This window comes from Girardinichthys multiradiatus, chromosome 9 (assembly GCF_021462225.1).
Source record: "Girardinichthys multiradiatus isolate DD_20200921_A chromosome 9, DD_fGirMul_XY1, whole genome shotgun sequence".
NCBI classification, from domain to species: domain Eukaryota; kingdom Metazoa; phylum Chordata; class Actinopteri; order Cyprinodontiformes; family Goodeidae; genus Girardinichthys; species Girardinichthys multiradiatus.
In genome coordinates, this window is record NC_061802.1 from 18,018,400 (window position 1) to 18,035,369 (window position 16,970).

Below are 16,970 nucleotides of genomic sequence, written 5' to 3' on the forward strand. Positions count from 1 at the left end.
ACAAGGAATGGACATTAGACCAGTGGAAATCTGTACTTTGGTCTGATGAGTCCAAGTTTGAGATCTTTGGTTCCAACCACCGTGTCTTTGTGCGGCGCAGAAGAGGTGAACGGATGGACTCTAAATGCCTGGTTCCCACAGTGAAGCACGGAGGAGGAGGTGTGATGGTGTGGGGGTGCTTTGCTGGTGACACTGTTGGGGATTTATTCAAAATTGAAGGCATACTGAACCTGCATGGCTTCCACAGCATCTTGCAGCGGCATGCTATTCCATCCGGTTTGTGTTTAGTTGGACCATCATTTATTTTTCAACAGGACAATGATCCCAAACACACCTCCAGGCTGTGTAAGGGCTCTTTGACCAAGAAGGAGAGTGATGGGGTGCTGCGCCAGATGACCTGGCCTCCACAGTCACCGGACCTGAACCCAATCGAGATGGTTTGGGGTGAGCTGGACCGCAGAGTGAAGGCAAAAGGGCCAACAAGTGCTAAGCATCTCTGGGAACTCCTTCAAGACTGTTGTAAAACCATTTCAGGTGACTACCTCTTGAAGCTCATCAACAGAATGCCAAGAGTGTGTGGAGCAATAATCAAAGCAAAAGGTGGCTACTTTGAAGAACCTAGAATATAAGACATATTTTCAGTTGTTTCACACTTCTTTGTTCAGTATATAATTCCACATGTGTTAATTCATAGTTTTGATGCCTTCAGTGTGAAGCCAGAATATTCATAGTCATGAAAATAAAGAAAACTCTTTGAATGAGAAGAAGTGTGTCCAAACTATATATATATATATATGTGTTATTATTTTTTTTATATATCTCCCACCGGGATGACTTCTCTCTTTTCCAGTGCCTTCAAGCAGTTTGACTGCTTTGACTTTCCGTAGACTACAATACGTTTCCATAGCGACCATTAATGGCGTATATGACGGATGCGTCTTTGTAACGGCACCAGGTAATAAAGCGACTGCTGTAAAAACTTTAGGATCCATTTAATGAATGCAAACAACGTTGTAAAAGATGTGGTCTTACAGATTAACTTGCCTGTGGCCACTGAAAGCGACACAAATCGTTAGCATCGAGCTAACTTAAAGCTAAGTAGGAGCTACACAGGCTTTGCTAGCACAGCTGTTTAATTAATCTCACAAACTGTAACGATTATTTGTCATTTTGTTTCTTCCAATACTTAAACTTAGCCTGAGATGTTCTTATGGTGCTTGTTATGAATGAAGTTTATCAACTGTGAAAAAGGAAGCATTTTTTCTGATAAATTAGGTTGACGAATGTTCTTTCTTTCTTTCAGTTAAACATGTCATTTAGAGACCTACGAAGTAAGTGAAACCTTAGATTTTCTCTTCCTTTTATCTAACAAACATTATTTAGCTGCAGAGGTTTGAGTATAATTTGGTCTGTTTGTGATTTGGCAGACTTCACGGAAATGATGAGGGCCTTGGGCTATCCTCGCTTGATATCTATGGAAAATTTCAGATCACCAAACTTCACCCTAATAGCAGAAATCCTAATATGGCTTGTAAAAAGGTATCCTTGAGCATTTAAATTCGAAATGCTTCATGTAATAAAAACATTACTGCTCACTACTGCTCAGAGGTCCTTCATAGCACGGTATTTTCACATCCCTCACTGAACCTTTGAGCTGAAGTATTTCTTCTGATTGTGCTTCACAAATAAAAAGGGACTTCAAAACAGACATGGATCCTTATGTCCTTTTCTGGTTTTTGCAGATATGAACCTCACATTGATATTCCCACTGATGTGGACACAGAGTCAGACAGAATATTCTTCATTAAGGCTGTGGCTCAGTTCATGGTGAAATCTCATTCAAACATTTGACAGATAATTTCCTGAAGTGTAGTTAACACAGATTCCTCTCTGTCTGTTTTAACTGTTGTCTGATCTGGTTGCAGGCGACCAAGGCTCACATCAAGCTAAACACCAAGCACCTCTACCAGGCTGACGGCTATGCAGTGAAAGAGATGCTGAAGATCACCTCTGTGCTGTACAATGCTATGAAAACCAAGCAGATGGCTATGGAGGATGTTGTGGAGGAAGATAAGAAGTTCAAGTTTGACCTCAGCTCTAGGGTGCGGTGCAAATTTTCTTCGCGTTATGTGTGTTGTTGTTTCAATGTTTCATTAACTTCATTAGTGAAATGTCAGTTTTAAGAAGTTTAAAGAAGAGAAAAAGACATGTAACATAGAAATGAAGGATATACCAATTAAACATAATATTAAAATCTATTTAATGAAATAGCTGTTGCAGAATTTTATTAACATTGTACTAGTATCATATTTTGAAGGCAGAGCTAGGTACATGGGAGCATATTTATGTGGACTGTTAACTCTTGGATTCTGGCCGACTTTGTTTACTAGTGGTCCCCAAATGTGGTTCACAGGGTCCACTGTCCTGCAGGTTTTAAATCGGCCCTGTTCCAGTACACCTCATTTGAATTATTATATTACCTTGCCTGCAAAATGAGAATTTGTTTAAATCAGGTGTGTAACAACAAGGACCTATCTAAAACATGGAGGACATTAAATTACATTTCACGTTGATCCTAATTAATACAACGTGCAGTCAAATTCACCTTGTCTTTCCAGTTGGTCAATGGTTTTCTATGTATGGAAGCCAGGATGAATGCAGTGAGTCAGCTAGCGAGTCAGCTATCCTGTGGTGGCAGTGGACAGTTGAGTGCATTGAGTAGATAGTTTTGCAGCAGCACCTTAGTCTGAGCATGGGTGGAAAATGCTAGAAAATGTAATTCTTTTAAAGCGCTTACAAGAGTGAGAAGAACTTTTTCCAACATGCTGGAGGATTTTATCATGCAATACTTGTGTGTACTCAGAAGACTTGTGGAGAGTTTTCACTATACCGAGTTGTGTTTTCTTAGTTTTTCACATTGTGTGATTGCAGTGCCTTTACAGTGTCTCCACTTTGTTAATGGTTCTTTCCTGAAACAATAATTAGTGTCCATTATTGCTTGGTTAAAGTAGAAAGAGTCAAATGTGAGTTGATTGATCTCTCCACGTCTTCTCGGTAGATTTCTGATCTTAAAGCAGCTCGTCAGCTGGCGTCTGAAATCACATCCAAAGGAGCATCTCTGTATGATTTACTGGGAAAAGAGGCAGAGCTCAGGGTGAGGCAAACACAGTTACTGTTTCAAAATAGCATGTTGGTAAAAAATAATAAAATATATATATATATATATATATATAATGTGATTATTTTAAATCTATTATTGGTGAAGAGATTTCATCTGTATTTTGTAATTATCAAGTCTAATGTTAAACAACAGCAGTAGTTTGAGACATGAGTGATCATCACCAATACTTTTATTTTGTCTTTACTTTTATGATGCCCACAGGAAATGAGGACTGCTGCCATTGCTCGACCTCTTGAGATCAATGAGACCGAAAAAGCACTGAGAGCTGCTATCAAGGACACTCTGGTCAGTATTCTAAGAGTTTCGCATTTTAATTCCAGTTATTTTCATCCGCACTTGCCATGTGTTTCATCCATCAAATACATTAAACGGTGAAGGTGTTACATTGCTTTTGTTACCAGGAAAGTGTGGAAAAGACCAAAGAAATGCTGAGCAATGTCGTCTCTGACGAGACCAGCCTGGACGCCAAGATAGAGAAGAAGAAACAGGATTTGGAGAGGCATCAGAAGAGGCTGCAGACACTGCAGAGTGTTAGGTTAGATGTCTTTTTTTTTTTTTTTACATTTAAACGTTTTGAGATTTACTATTTCTATTTTAAAATAACACTTGAAGAAATATTTCTCAAATTGTGTTTGGATTCTTTCAGACCAGCGTTTATGGATGAATATGAAAAGATAGAAGAAGAGCTGCAGAAACAATATGAAATCTTTGTGGAGAAGTTTAGAAACCTCAGCTTCCTGGAGGCACAGCTGGACGAGTACCACAGAGTGGAGCAGGAAAGGTTTGAGGTGTGTGGATAGAATAGATATGTCACGTATTGTAGATACATGTATCGGCACATGATGTTGTTTTTCTCATTTAATACCCAGGTTATTGTGTTTGTCTACAACTAGTACATTAACAATATAAAGTTGAACATTACATACCTGAGACTTTTTTGTAAGTTTAAAAGGGTTCAACTTCTGGAACTGTATCTAAAATGGGGTATCTTGCGTATTCTTTAGGAAGCTGAAAACACTCTAAAGATAATGCAACACAAACTGAAGGAGGAGGAGAGAGATCTGATGAAGAGCTCACGTAAGATAAGCCAACACTAAGAACTTGAAGCAGAGTTAAAAGTACAACCCGAACCTGCTTTTCCCTGTCTAAACATTTACCCTTGTATTTGGCAGTGAAAGACTCCGACTCTGACTTGGATGTTCCAGAGGACGAAGGGTCAGACAGCGACCTTGAAGAATCTCGTCCATCTAAGCCACGACCCACAAGAAAGAGCCTCATGGCAGGTACGCAGATGGGCTGTAGTCATGTTAGGGATAAGAAAAACTCTTAATACTTCCAGTATGGATTATTTCCAGAAGTCAAACTTAAAGTGCAGGTGACATTGGTTTGTTTTAATGGGAAACCAATTACATTAATGGAAATGAATAAAATATTTCAAAAAGTAAAATCATGCTGCTAAAATGAAAAGTTGTTGAGTTATATGGTCATAAATTTAACTAAAAAGGCACTTCCAGACTACTCTTTTGCACTCTTTAATGACATAAAAGGGGAACCCCGGCACATAAACGGACCGCTTCTACAACGCCTCACAACACAGACATTAGCGAAGAATCTGATCTTTAGATATATTTCAGTCACTATCAGAGAGAGACGAAGCAGAGTCAGAAGAAGGAAGTCAGCTGTCATCAGATGGCAGAGCACAAGTGCTGCAGCGTGCGGGTTGCCATCTAATTCGACCAGAGTCTGTTTTTGCCCCTGCAAATTTAGAGGTTTGTTGTTCGAAGCAGTTTGCCAAGAAGTCCTCTGATCACAAGTGGCTGTGCTTGTTGGGAACAGCCCATCTGTCCCTTGTCAGTTTTCCAGCTCTGATCCAGGCAGCTCTGATCCTCTTTGCTTCGGTAGAGTAGTTCAGACAAATGGCTGCTGTCGTAGTATTGCTGCCACCACCAGCAATGCACCGTTTTACTGTATTAATGTTGTTTTTAACGCAACTTGGCTTCTACCTGAAACATTTATCATTGACGCTCACACAATGAATGATTTCCCCTTAGACCTTATTTTTGTGCGACTTTGGACTTGCAATATTTAACATGGAAATATGCTTATTTTGTGTCACAATTGTCCTTTTTCACATGTTTAATCCTAATATTATCTCAAATATTGCCCAATTCCTTTAATATTAAGATGTTTTCTGTCAATTTCTGCATTTGTTTCTCCAAGCGTGTCACAGGCACTTTAAATTTTTAAGTGATATTTAGTTAGATATTACAGAGCCACTTAAAATTGCCACACTTTGCAAATTTCCAATGTTTTCATTAAACTTGGTGTACAGAAAACTCCTTCTGTCCTAAAAATTTATAATTGTTTGGTCTTTTTCGTCTGCTAAGGGAGAGGAGCACGTTTCATTGGAAACATGCAAGGTGGCGACAGTGATGAGGTTAGTGATGTTCTCACCTTCATTCTGATACTCATTTTACGCCGATGTCTCTGAAACAGGCCACACCGTTTTCTTTTTGCCAATGGGAATTATTTTCCTGTTCACCTTCAGCTGTCATTAGAAGGCTGCCCTGTTATCAGCAACTCTGACAAGCTTTATCACCTATGGTTTCTAGCTTATTACTTCATTGACGGTTTTCAACAGTTTGTTTCCTTGGTTTTGTTCTTGTCATTGTCGCTTGGATTTTACAAGGGGTTTTTAGCAGTCCTCAGAAGGTCAGTCCCTCATTCCAAAAAAAAGCGGGAAGACAAGGTTTGTGCAGGAAGATGATCTAGTTCAGTCTTATGTCCTTCCTATGTAGAAAAAGGAAAAATCCATTCTTAAATTCCCCATTTGAGTCTAAGGAGTGAATCCTAAAATGTTTCGGATGGTGGTAAAGTATATTTAAAATGAAGTGAAAAATGCCTATATAATTTATGGAATTGTACTGATGTTTTTATTAGTTATAATATCAGGGGTAAGGATGGATTTTCCCTCAAATGTTACAGATGTTTTCATCACCAAAAAAGATTTGGTTCATTAATTAGTGTGTTTTCTCTAATGTAGGAGTAAACCTTGCTGAGGTTCTGTTTTTAGTTAGAATGAAAACATGGTCGTTTCCATTTTGGTTCCACTGTTTTTTGTGTGTTAAATATTTACCCTGGAAAAATATAGTTTGACATATTATATGACTGTCCTCTCAGAGACAGACTTCAGCCTTTTACTAACTGGTGTGGTTATCTCTGCTTGCCTCCTGTTTCAGACTGATGACAGTGAGATTGATGCAGATGAGGATGATGAGGAAGGTGAAGAAGAGAGCAGGGACTTGGAGGATAACAGCTTAGAGGTCCCGTTGTCAAAGAGTAATCATCCTACTAGGGGAGGCGTGAAACCACCTCTCCTGGAAGAAAGTGATGATGACTTTTGAGTTAGGCACATAATCATGAGTTGTGCACTTTTTATATCCTGGCCGAAATTAGATCGTTTTATCATTTCTTTCAATCTGAATGTTGCATTATAAGTGTTAATTGCAGATATAGCTCCTGTTCTTTGATATTTATTTAAACCGCTGACAAAAATAAAATTAAAATATCTATTTTCATTTTGTCTGTTCTTTCTCTGATATGGCAACTTTATAAATAGTTTATTATTTATATCAGAATCAGCTTTATTGCCAAGTTCATACATACAAAGAAGGAATTTGCCTCCGGTACACTTTGCTCTTTTGTTCTGTTTTTGCATTACAGAATATACAAATTTACAATGTACAATATACACATATCTAATAAAAAAGGTGCATTTGCAGCATCTGTATGCTGTTGTTTTGTACTCTATTGAATGTTCATCAGAGAAAAAGCCTGGGGGAAGAAACCATCTCTGTGGCGGCTGGTTTTAGGAAACAGTGCTCTGTAGCGGCGGCCTGAAGGTAAAACTCTAAACAGTTTATGTGCAGGGTGTGTGGGGTCTGCAGAGATTTTAGCAGCTCTTTTCTTGACCTTAGACCTGTATAAGTCCTGGATGGAGGGAAGGTCAGCTCTGATTATTCTCTCTGCAGTCCTGATTATTCGTTGCAGTCTGGACCTGTCCTGTTTTGTGGATGAGCCAAACCACACTGAGATGGATGAAGACAGGACAGATTGAATGATGACAGTGTAGAAGATGACCAGCAGCTCCTGTGGAAGGTTGAACTTCTTGAGTTGCCTCAGGAAGTACAGTCTCTGCGGGGCCTTCTTTCGAACAGTGTCTATGTGTGAAGATCATCTCAGGTCCTCAGAGATGGTGGTTCCTAAGAACCTGAAGTGGCCACGGCCGATACAGTGTTGTTGAGGATGGTGAGTGGGGTGTATGGGGGGGGGGTGTTCTCTGAAGGTCCACCACCATTTCCACAGTCTTGAGTGGGTTGAGTTCAAGGTAGTTCTGACAACACCAGTGTACCAGCCGATCCACCTGCTGTCTGTATACAGACTCATCACTGTCCTGGATCAGTCCAATGACAGTGTGAATACAGACCGTGAAAGCGGGGCCTCACGATCCTTCTGACTTTTTGGGTTTTAAGCAGGAGGTGTCAGAAAAGTTAGGATTACCAAAATGATTTCTAGTTGCTAAATGCCAGAATAATGAAAAAATCTTTTTTTATTACTTTTTTTAAGTAAGAAGTTGACATACGGTAAGAATAGTATGCATTAGAATATTTTGGAAAAGCCAAAATGACCTGTTAAGCGTCTGATTGGTCAATTCACAACATTTAATTTAATAGAAGGAGACCTGTGAATGTATTTTAAGGCAAGTCTAAATATCAGCATGTCTGGTTTATCCTCATGTACAATTTCCAGATCCTTAAAGCTGCTATGCTCATGTATTTAAACAATTATATGGAAGTAAAACAGCATGGAAATGTCCACCCATCATACAGAAGGGGAGACGGGGTCTGTCTTTCAGGGATTGTGTTTTTTATAAGCTTCAGTTTTGTGCCAGTGAACAATTTTCTGTGTTCTTTAAAAGTTTTTTTGGGTTGTTGTTTTTGACATTGGCTACTTTTTAGTCAGATCCATTATTGAGCCAGACTTTACTTTAGATAAATGCTTTGTGCTAATTTGGTTGCATGTTTTTAAGCCTCTGATTTCCAAAGAGCTGTCGCCAGGTAACCTGGGATATATTTGCATGAGTCATGCATTGAGACAATTAAAGTAGCTATAGACCTAAACAACTAACTAGAGCAGGTGAACAGTTTCTGAGAGTAGAATTCAGCAAAGATTTAACACAAGACATTACAATGATGAATCTTTAGCAGTCATCTGGGGCGACTGTAGCTCAGGTGGTAGGAGCTTCTCCTGTAACCTTGGGCAACACGCTCCACTCGCCTTAACTGCTGATGGTGGTTAGAGGGCCCAGTGGTGCCGATTGTATGTCAGTCTGCCCCAGGGCAGCTGTGGCTAAAATGTTTGCTTATCACTGTCAGTGTTTGAATAGGTGGATGACTGATTGTAGTGTAAAGCGCTTTGAGGTCTCTGGGGATATGATAAAACAGTGCTTCAGTTTCAGTGTTTCAGTTGGTATCAGGTTGAATCATTCAAGTCAACCTCCTTGCAACCAAAGATAAGAAATGATTTGTTCCTAAATTTAAGTATTTTACCCCCTGGTGTGTGTATAATCAGAAATATGAAAGGTTGACATATTGTAGTATCTTCTTATTTTGGCTCATTTGGTTGACATTTATGAAGAATGAACATGATAGCATATTCATAATATATAAAACATATATAAACATAATACATATAAGCAGCTCCTGTGTTTTAATGAATTCAAAATTTATTTGTTTTCAAAACTATTCATAACCACTCATCGCACAGTGTCAACATTCAAAGAGAAACAAGAATAGCAACAGAAATAATAAACAGTTCAAATAACAGCTGAAAATACTGTTGTCTTGCAGCAAGAAGCTCCTGGGTTCGACTCCCGGTCGACTTCGGTAAAGTTAGAAAGATATTCACAGATTCGGCTTTTCCGGATCAATAACTCATCAGCGGAACATTGCTTCTACAAAACCAACACCTCTCTGCAACCACAGCAAGGCAGACAGTGAGCTACAATCGTATTTTCCTCAAAACGAGCCTAACACCGCACTGGGGGACATGCATTGATTGGCCTCTATGCAGAGCTCGCTGCTCCTCAAATGCGCAGGGATCGTCTGCAAATTGCAACACCAGAAAAATATGATGGAGAAATATTCAATAGCGTCGCCAAGGAGAGGTGTATTGTCATTAAATCATTTTATGTGTATGTGATCTCACGTTTTTCATACTACATTTCTTGGATTGGAAAATAACACTTAAAACATTTTTTAGGAATTTCCCAAAGACTATACCCTAAAAAGCCTCATTCAGTAAAATCTCTTGCTAGATGTAGGATAAAAAAAAAAAAAACCCATCACGAATACCAGTTTGCTCTATCAATCTAAGAGCTTTGGATATTGGGCTTTCATTTTAATGATGTTTAATCATTAAAGTAAGTAATAACTTCACTATAACACATTGTAGTGCCATCAAACTCATAGCACACAGAGAGCACATTATCTTGATCATACTACAATTCTTATTTTAGGAAAATGTGCTTAAATAGATTTTTTGTCATTTTTTTATTGTTAAAATATGTATAAAATTGTCAATAACTTCACTATAGTATGTTGTAGTGCCATCAAACTCATGGCATACATAGATCCCATCATCTTGATCATACTACCATTTTGCTTTATTGTGGGAAAACGTGTTGTTTTGTCTCGTTGCAAATCGAATTCAAAAAAACGATCCTGACTACCTAATTAATCGTCTATTGTTACTCTCAAAATATCACATTCATTGTAGCAAATTCTTTGAAAGAAAGTCTTGCTTTACAGCTTTTAAAATGAAGCCAAACAATATATTCAGGCAATTAAAGACTCTTATTAAAATGGCACTTAAAGCCATTGAGATTTGTACTGCAATTAATATATGTTTAGATCCCTGAACTCCCATGCAGTAAGTCATTTTCTATACCACTTCTTCCATAGTGCGTCGCGGGGAAGCTGGTATCAATGTTGTTGTGAATTAAGTCACATAGTTTCTGCCAAAATAAATTAACAAATAGGATTTCATCATTTATTTTCTTGTGGAATTTAGCGCATTCGTGACGTCATCTTTACGCGCGCTGCGCTGGGAGGAGGTGGCGGATGCTTTTTCGAAACACAAAGCTGTCGTATACCTAGAACTTGGTTTTCCTTTCACACTGGTATGAAAATGACTTTTTTTTTGGAACAACTGTGACCACTATTCGTTTAGTTACATGTTAGGGAAGTAGCTCAGAGAGCGGTAAGCTCCTTAAAAATTAAACAAGCTTGTTTTATCAGGGTAACAACGGCTAGCTAATGCTAAGTTGCTCCCCTGACAAACAGTGCTGACATTTTTATAATAAATGAGGTGAAATAGTCCTAGATGTTGTGGCACATTCGTTTACATGGAGATTGTGAACAGTTATCCTAGTTTACATGAGGCTGACAGCCAGGCTTTGTTAATGCTGGAATGTGTTATTGTTCCGTTAGGAGTTGCATCACCCACAACTGGCTGTTTGTACAGTTATCGAAGCCTCTTAAATCACGCATTTACTTTTTGTAGTTTCTTTTTTATGATTTTCCAACATGGAAAAAAAACATAGCAATGTCACAAAGTGGAATTTAATATTGCAGTTTAACTGTGGTTCTTTTTTTCCATTAATGTGATTAGTTAGTAGTTATGTTAGCAGTGCCGCACATATTGATGTTATACACTAGATTGCTAAATGTATTTGCTAGCACCTATGTACAGCCCGCTTTTATGAACATTTGTGAAAGAATGGGTCACTCTCAGGAGCTCAGTGAACTCTAGTGTGGTACCATCATAAGATGCCACCAGTACAATAACTGCTACCCAGAAATGATCTCTTCTAAATATTCCAGTCCGTTGTCAGCGGTATTATAACAAAGTTGTAGTTATTGGGAGCACCAGTAATGCTGCCACAAAGTGAGCTGAAAATCTGTTATGGATGTATGATTCTGTGGCCTTTTCTAATCATCAGAGGAGGTTCAGCAGATGGTGAGCCGCATAGTGACCAGAGGTCACTAACTTTCTGCAGCATTAGCTACAGACCTCCAAACTATATGTGACCTTCATATTTGCTCAGGAACAGTGGTTTTCATGTGTCTGAATGCAGGCAAGTAAATACTTTAAGCAATATACAGACCCTTTCAATAAATCAGAATATTGTTGAATAGTTCATTTATTTAAGTACAGGTCCTTCTCAAAATATTAACATATTGTGATAAAGTTCATTATTTTCCATAATGTAATGATGAAAATTTAACATTCATATATTTTAGATTCAATGCACACTAACTGATATATTTCAGGTCTTTTATTGTCTTAATACGGATGATTTTGGCATACAGCTCACGAAAACCCAAAATTCCTATCTCACAAAATTAGCATATTTCATCCGACCAATAAAACAAAAGTGTTTTTAATACAAAAAACATCAACCTTCAAATAATCATGTACAGTTAGGCACTCAATACTTGGTCGGGAATCCTTTTGCAGAAATGACTGCTTCAATGCGGCGTGGCATGGAGGCAATCAGCCTGTGGCACTGCTGAGGTCTTATGGAGGCCCAGGATGCTTCGATAGCGGCCTTTAGCTCATCCAGAGTGTTGGGTCTTGAGTCTCTCAACGTTCTCTTCACAATATCCCACAGATTCTCTATGGGGTTCAGGTCAGGAGAGTTGGCAGGCCAATTGAGCACAGTGATACCATGGTCAGTAAACCATTTACCAGTGGTTTTGGCACTGTGAGCAGGTGCCAGGTCGTGCTGAAAAATAAAATCTTCATCTCCATAAATCTTTTCAGCAGATGGAAGCATGAAGTGCTCCAAAATCTCCTGATAGCTAGCTGCATTGACCCTGCCCTTGATAAAACACAGTGGACCAACACCAGCAGCTGACACGGCACCCCAGACCATCACTGACTGTGGGTACTTGACACTGGACTTCTGGCATTTTGGCATTTCCTTCTCCCCAGTCTTCCTCCAGACTCTGGCACCTTGATTTCCAAATGACATGCAGAATTTGATTTCATCCGAAAAAAGTACTTTGGACCACTGAGCAACAGTCCAGTGATGCTTCTCTGTAGCCCAGGTCAGGCGCTTCTGCCGCTGTTTCTGGTTCAAAAGTGGCTTGACCTGGGGAATGCGGCACCTGTAGCCCATTTCCTGCACACGCCTGTGCATGGTGGCTCTGGATGTTTCTACTCCAGACTCAGTCCACTGCTTCCGCAGGTCCTCCAAGGTCTGGAATCGGCCCTTCTCCACAATCTTCCTCAGGGTCCGGCCACCTCTTCTCGTTGTGCAGCGTTTTCTGCCACACTTTTTCCTTCCCACAGACTTCCCACTGAGGTGCCTTGATACAGCACTCTGGGAACAGCCTATTTGTTCAGAAATTTCTTTCTGTGTCTTACCCTCTTGCTTGAGGGTGTCAATAGTGGCCTTCTGGACAGCAATCAGGTCGGCAGTCTTACCCATGATTGGGGTTTTGAGTGATGAACCAGGCTGGGAGTTTTAAAGGCCTCAGGAATCTTTTGCAGGTGTTTAGAGTTAACTCGTTGATTCAGATGATTAGGTTCATAGCTCGTTTAGAGACCCTTTTAATGATATGCTAATTTTGTGAGATAGGAATTTTGGGTTTTCATGAGCTGTATGCCAAAATCATCTGTATTAAGACAATAAAAGACCTGAAATATTTCAGTTAGTGTGCAATGAATCTAAAATATATGAATGTTAAATTTTCATCATGACATTATGGAAAATAATGAACTTTATCACAATATGCTAATATTTTGAGAAGGACCTGTAACTTAGCTCATTAAGTGAAACACATTATATAGCTTAACTGCACACAAACTGATGTTTTCAAGCCTTTATTTCTGTTAATTATGATTTTCTGCTTACAGCTAATGAAAACATGTGATTTAAGATTAGAATATTACATCAGACCAATAAAAACAATTTTTTAAATACAGTAACGTGGGTTTTTTGGAAGGTATGTTTTATACCTGCTTAAAGATTATTTTCAAAAAGTACTCTTAATCTGACAAACCTGACCTTCAGGTTAACAACAAAACAATTAGTGTTACCTGTGCCCAAAATCATTGCATTCTCAGCTTTACAATCTAGATAACAACATCCAAAGCATCCTAAAAACCTCATGCCACATTATCTTACCTCCTCTTTTGTCTTTCTCAGCTAAAAAGCAGCTGTCAGGATGCCAAAGAAGTTCCAGGGTGAGAACTCCAAGGCAGCCACTGCCAGAGCCCGCAAGGCTGAAGCCAAGGCAGTGGCAGATGCGCGAAAGAAGAAGGAAGAAGATGACGCCCTCTGGCAAGAGAGAGATAAACATGTACTTAAAAAAGAGCAGAGAAAGGTAAGCAGAGACAGCGAACCACAATTTACACACAAGTTGATCACAGGACCCATCTCATTACATGTTAACACAAATATTAATGGTTAATTAACTTTGGTGGATTTATAAACAAAACTGTTCATCTGTTGTTATTCAAAGCTACTGTTTGACTTTGTTTCCTAATTCCCACTTTTTGTTCCCCTTTTTATTTTATTTTTACGTTTTTCTAGTGTGTAAAATAACGGCTGTAGAACAAATTAACTTGCATTGCTTTGCTAGATTATTCATACCCCTGAGTTTTACCACAATTTGTCTCATTACCTCCACAAAAGTTGGTGGATTTTATTCAGATTTTATGTGATGAACAATCAAAAATCTGTGACAAGACTTGGAAGAGTGGCGTTCAGATGCTCTCTGCTCAGTCTAAGCTTAAACTATTTTACAAAGAAGAATAAGCCAAAAAGGTCATGGTGTAGATTGCAAAACTAGTGGAAAATGTTAATTATCTACCAACTTTGCCAATAATGATCATAATTCAAAAGAGTTGCAGATGTATTTGCAGTGAAAGGTGGTTCCTGAAAGCCTCGGCACAGGGATAGACTATTTAAATGCAGACCAGAACCATTTACCTGCCTCCTTCTAATTCATCATTATGTGCTATTTTCTGTTGGTTTATTCTGTTGAAACCTAAAAAAAATCAAATGTTGTTTGTGGTTTTACTGAGACAAAATGTTACAAGGTGCATCATTTATAAATACTTGGCCAAGGTGTGAAATGTAAGCCTAAGGGAACTAAAGCTCAGGAGTAATTTGTCTATAACTTCATTGTGTTTTATTGGAAATGCTTTAAAGATATTCATTAGAGAACCCCTGGTATAAAGTGTTGGAAAACTAAGTAAAAAAGCTTTGTCTTGCTCCAGGATGACAAGGAGAAGAAGCGGTTAGAGCTTCTTGAGAGGAAAAAGGAAAACCAGCGACTCCTGGATGAGGAGAATGCCCGGATAAAAGGAAAATCTCTGAAGGAGGCAGGATCTGATGGAAAAGTGACTCGTGCCCAAATTCAGGAGATACTTCAAAATGAGCAGCAGCAGCAACAGCCGGACATCAACCCAAAAGGTAACATTTGGTTTGGAGATGTGAACCACGTGTTCTTGTTAAAATAAAATTTAACCACTTTCATTCATACAGAAAAAAGCCACCTGGAGACTCCTCTGGAGGAGAATATTAACAGGGTCATAGCTGAAGAAGGAACTGAGGAAGCCCGAACAATAGAGGATGCAATCGCTGTGCTCAGGTACCAGACATGTGGCATGACGTTGTTACATCCATTGGAGAGGGAGTTGGTTGTTTGTCATTGTTGACGCTCGTCTTATTGTCTCGCAGTACGGGGCCGGAAGACCTGGACCGTCATCCAGAGCGGAGGATGAAAGCCGCTTTTACTGCCTTTGAGGAAGCAAACATGCCCCGACTAAAAGCGGAGAACCCCAACATGAGGTTGTCGCAGTTAAAGCAACACCTGAAAAAGGAGTGGGCTAAATCTCCTGAGAACCCTCTGAACCGACGTTTTGCCTCCTACAACTCGAAGTGAATTCCTTTTCTTTATATTGTCGCTTGCAAACTCTGCTTAGGCAATTTAGAGACTTGGATTGGAAAAACGAATAATTTCGCCCAAAAAATGAGTGTCACCGAGGACATCTTCATCAGCAAGCACCCAGTAACACCTTTTCCTGTGCCAGAGGACTTGACTGTTGTTCTTCTTCCAAAACAACCACTGTTTATCATGTTTGTTCACATGGCCTCTAATGAGGAAACTCAGTATCTCATAAATTAACATAATTATTTTTTAGCCCTTCTGGGAAGGTGGGAAGCCAGATGTTTTGGGAATAACTTATTAAAGTTCACGGCTGAATCATCAACATTTTGTGTTTATTTTATCCATACAGTCCAAACTGATTGAAGGGAAATAGTCTAAGTCAGATCACATTTGCTTTTAAGACGAAGGATGCGTATAGGTTTATGTCCAGGTTGCATATTGTACACCAACCAATGCATTTTCATAAACTTTTTTTTTTTTATCTTTTAAGGTTGGTTTGTCAAGTGACCAGAAATTGACTATTGGGAAAAATAGATTGTGCCAAAAGGATTTGAATCCTTTAATGAAATGTAAAAGATTGCTAAGATTTCTATCACAATACTCTCACAGTGTTTTAAATACATAGCAACGTTTGCCAACGAGGATACAGGTCGTTCCTCCCACTCACCGCGTTTGGTGATTTCATATCTGACTCAAGTTATGTCAGATTTATTTACAAGCATATTTAGAAGCAACAGAGGTTTACTAATGTGCTTTGCACATAAAGGGTCCAATAATGTACAAATAAAATAGGGCATGAAAGACTAAAAGTAAAATATCACAGTGATAAAACAATGAAACACAGTACATGATGAACATTAAGATAAAGGATGTCATAACTCAGTTCAGTTGCAATGCCAATGTCAAAACTTTACTAATGTGAAAGCAACACTGTTCCAAAATTGAGGTGGAGCTACAGTAAAATATCTTCTGTTCTTCAATCTCCTAAAATCATCTGCCCGCCTGGGCTTTACCAACGTTTTAGGAGTGTCCAGCGTTTGGAGATCTGACTGGTATGGAGGTGCAAATCGGTTCAATGAGTCATAAACTGGATTCTACAATAAACGGAGAGCCTGTACAGAGAAGCAAAGACAGGTGAGATGAGGTCTTCCTTGGGATTGCCTGTCAGACATTATTTTTGATAGTAGGTAGACAGGAAAGAGGGGCAAAGAGAGAGGGAGCCAGGTCGCCAGGTCCGGGACTCCGGGCCTATGTTGTTTTTGAAGTGGAGAGAGAGATCTGTAAATCAATATCAGAAAAATGAAAAATGATATTTGTTTATGATGTGTAGGAAGAACAGAAGTGGACCAAGAATGACCCTTTGGTGTGTAAAAACTTGTAGATGATGATAAGGGTCCAGTCTTTTATGTAGGATGAACAGCATTGTGGAGCAGTTTCATTAACCCCAACATTAACCCAAACACTACATCAAGGACCACAACATATCCATGAGGTCAAATCTCTGTCTAAATAACAGACCATTTAAAAGTGCTGACTCTCACCTGTTAGTGTAGAAAAGCATTGTTAAATGTGTAATGTTGTTGGGTCCGGTGGCTCAGTGGTGGAGCGGGTGCATCTTTGCAGAAACTGCAGCCCTTAACGGAGTTGTTTCTGGATCGATTCTCAGCCCTGGACCATTTGCTGTGTGTTTTCAACCTTCTCTCTGCCGTTCTTCCTGTCCAGCTACTGACAAACAGGCCATCAGTGCAACAGAAACTTTAAAA

General features: G+C 39.1%; 2 protein-coding genes across 4 annotated transcripts; both read left to right on the plus strand.

The window, feature by feature from the left end:
- The first annotated feature begins 512 nt into the window (after positions 1 to 512).
- Positions 513 to 6,759, plus strand: cluap1 (clusterin associated protein 1). 2 transcript variants are annotated; one of them, XM_047375636.1, is made up of 14 exons: positions 513 to 534; positions 851 to 955; positions 1,304 to 1,331; positions 1,428 to 1,539; positions 1,743 to 1,827; positions 1,926 to 2,102; positions 3,059 to 3,154; positions 3,383 to 3,466; positions 3,583 to 3,716; positions 3,828 to 3,969; positions 4,186 to 4,258; positions 4,354 to 4,464; positions 5,569 to 5,618; positions 6,421 to 6,759. In XM_047375636.1, exons 3-14 carry the CDS (start codon positions 1,310 to 1,312, stop codon positions 6,583 to 6,585), a joined length of 1,251 nt encoding a protein of 416 aa, XP_047231592.1. In that variant the 5' UTR covers positions 513 to 534; positions 851 to 955; positions 1,304 to 1,309; the 3' UTR covers positions 6,586 to 6,759. The 2 variants fall into 2 exon arrangements, with proteins under 2 accessions (XP_047231592.1, XP_047231593.1); XM_047375637.1 differs by lacking the exons at positions 513 to 534; positions 851 to 955 and adding an exon at positions 1,078 to 1,098.
- Positions 6,760 to 10,283: 3,524 nt separating this feature from the next.
- On the plus strand, positions 10,284 to 15,529 carry ccdc124 (coiled-coil domain containing 124). Of its 2 annotated transcripts, XM_047374049.1 has the most exons (6): positions 10,293 to 10,421; positions 11,244 to 11,378; positions 13,458 to 13,635; positions 14,534 to 14,729; positions 14,802 to 14,907; positions 14,997 to 15,529. In XM_047374049.1, exons 3-6 carry the CDS (start codon positions 13,477 to 13,479, stop codon positions 15,199 to 15,201), a joined length of 666 nt encoding a protein of 221 aa, XP_047230005.1. In that variant the 5' UTR covers positions 10,293 to 10,421; positions 11,244 to 11,378; positions 13,458 to 13,476; the 3' UTR covers positions 15,202 to 15,529. The 2 variants fall into 2 exon arrangements, with proteins under 2 accessions (XP_047230004.1, XP_047230005.1); XM_047374048.1 differs by lacking the exon at positions 11,244 to 11,378 and having other exon boundaries at positions 10,284 to 10,421.
- The last annotated feature ends 1,441 nt before the right edge of the window (positions 15,530 to 16,970 follow it).

Excerpts from the sequence above, each read along its gene's own strand:
- cluap1 (XM_047375636.1), top strand. The coding sequence starts at position 1,310 with ATGTCATTTAGAGACCTACGAA. Across the intron at positions 2,103-3,058 it reads AGTTTGACCTCAGCTCTAGG|ATTTCTGATCTTAAAGCAGC; the intron begins GTGCGGTGCAAA and ends TCTTCTCGGTAG. Across the intron at positions 3,155-3,382 it reads GAAAAGAGGCAGAGCTCAGG|GAAATGAGGACTGCTGCCAT; the intron begins GTGAGGCAAACA and ends TGATGCCCACAG.
- ccdc124 (XM_047374048.1), top strand. The coding sequence starts at position 13,477 with ATGCCAAAGAAGTTCCAGGGTGAGAACTCCAAGGCAGCCACTGCCAGA. Across the intron at positions 13,636-14,533 it reads TTAAAAAAGAGCAGAGAAAG|GATGACAAGGAGAAGAAGCG; the intron begins GTAAGCAGAGAC and ends GTCTTGCTCCAG. Across the intron at positions 14,730-14,801 it reads GCCGGACATCAACCCAAAAG|AAAAAAGCCACCTGGAGACT; the intron begins GTAACATTTGGT and ends TCATTCATACAG.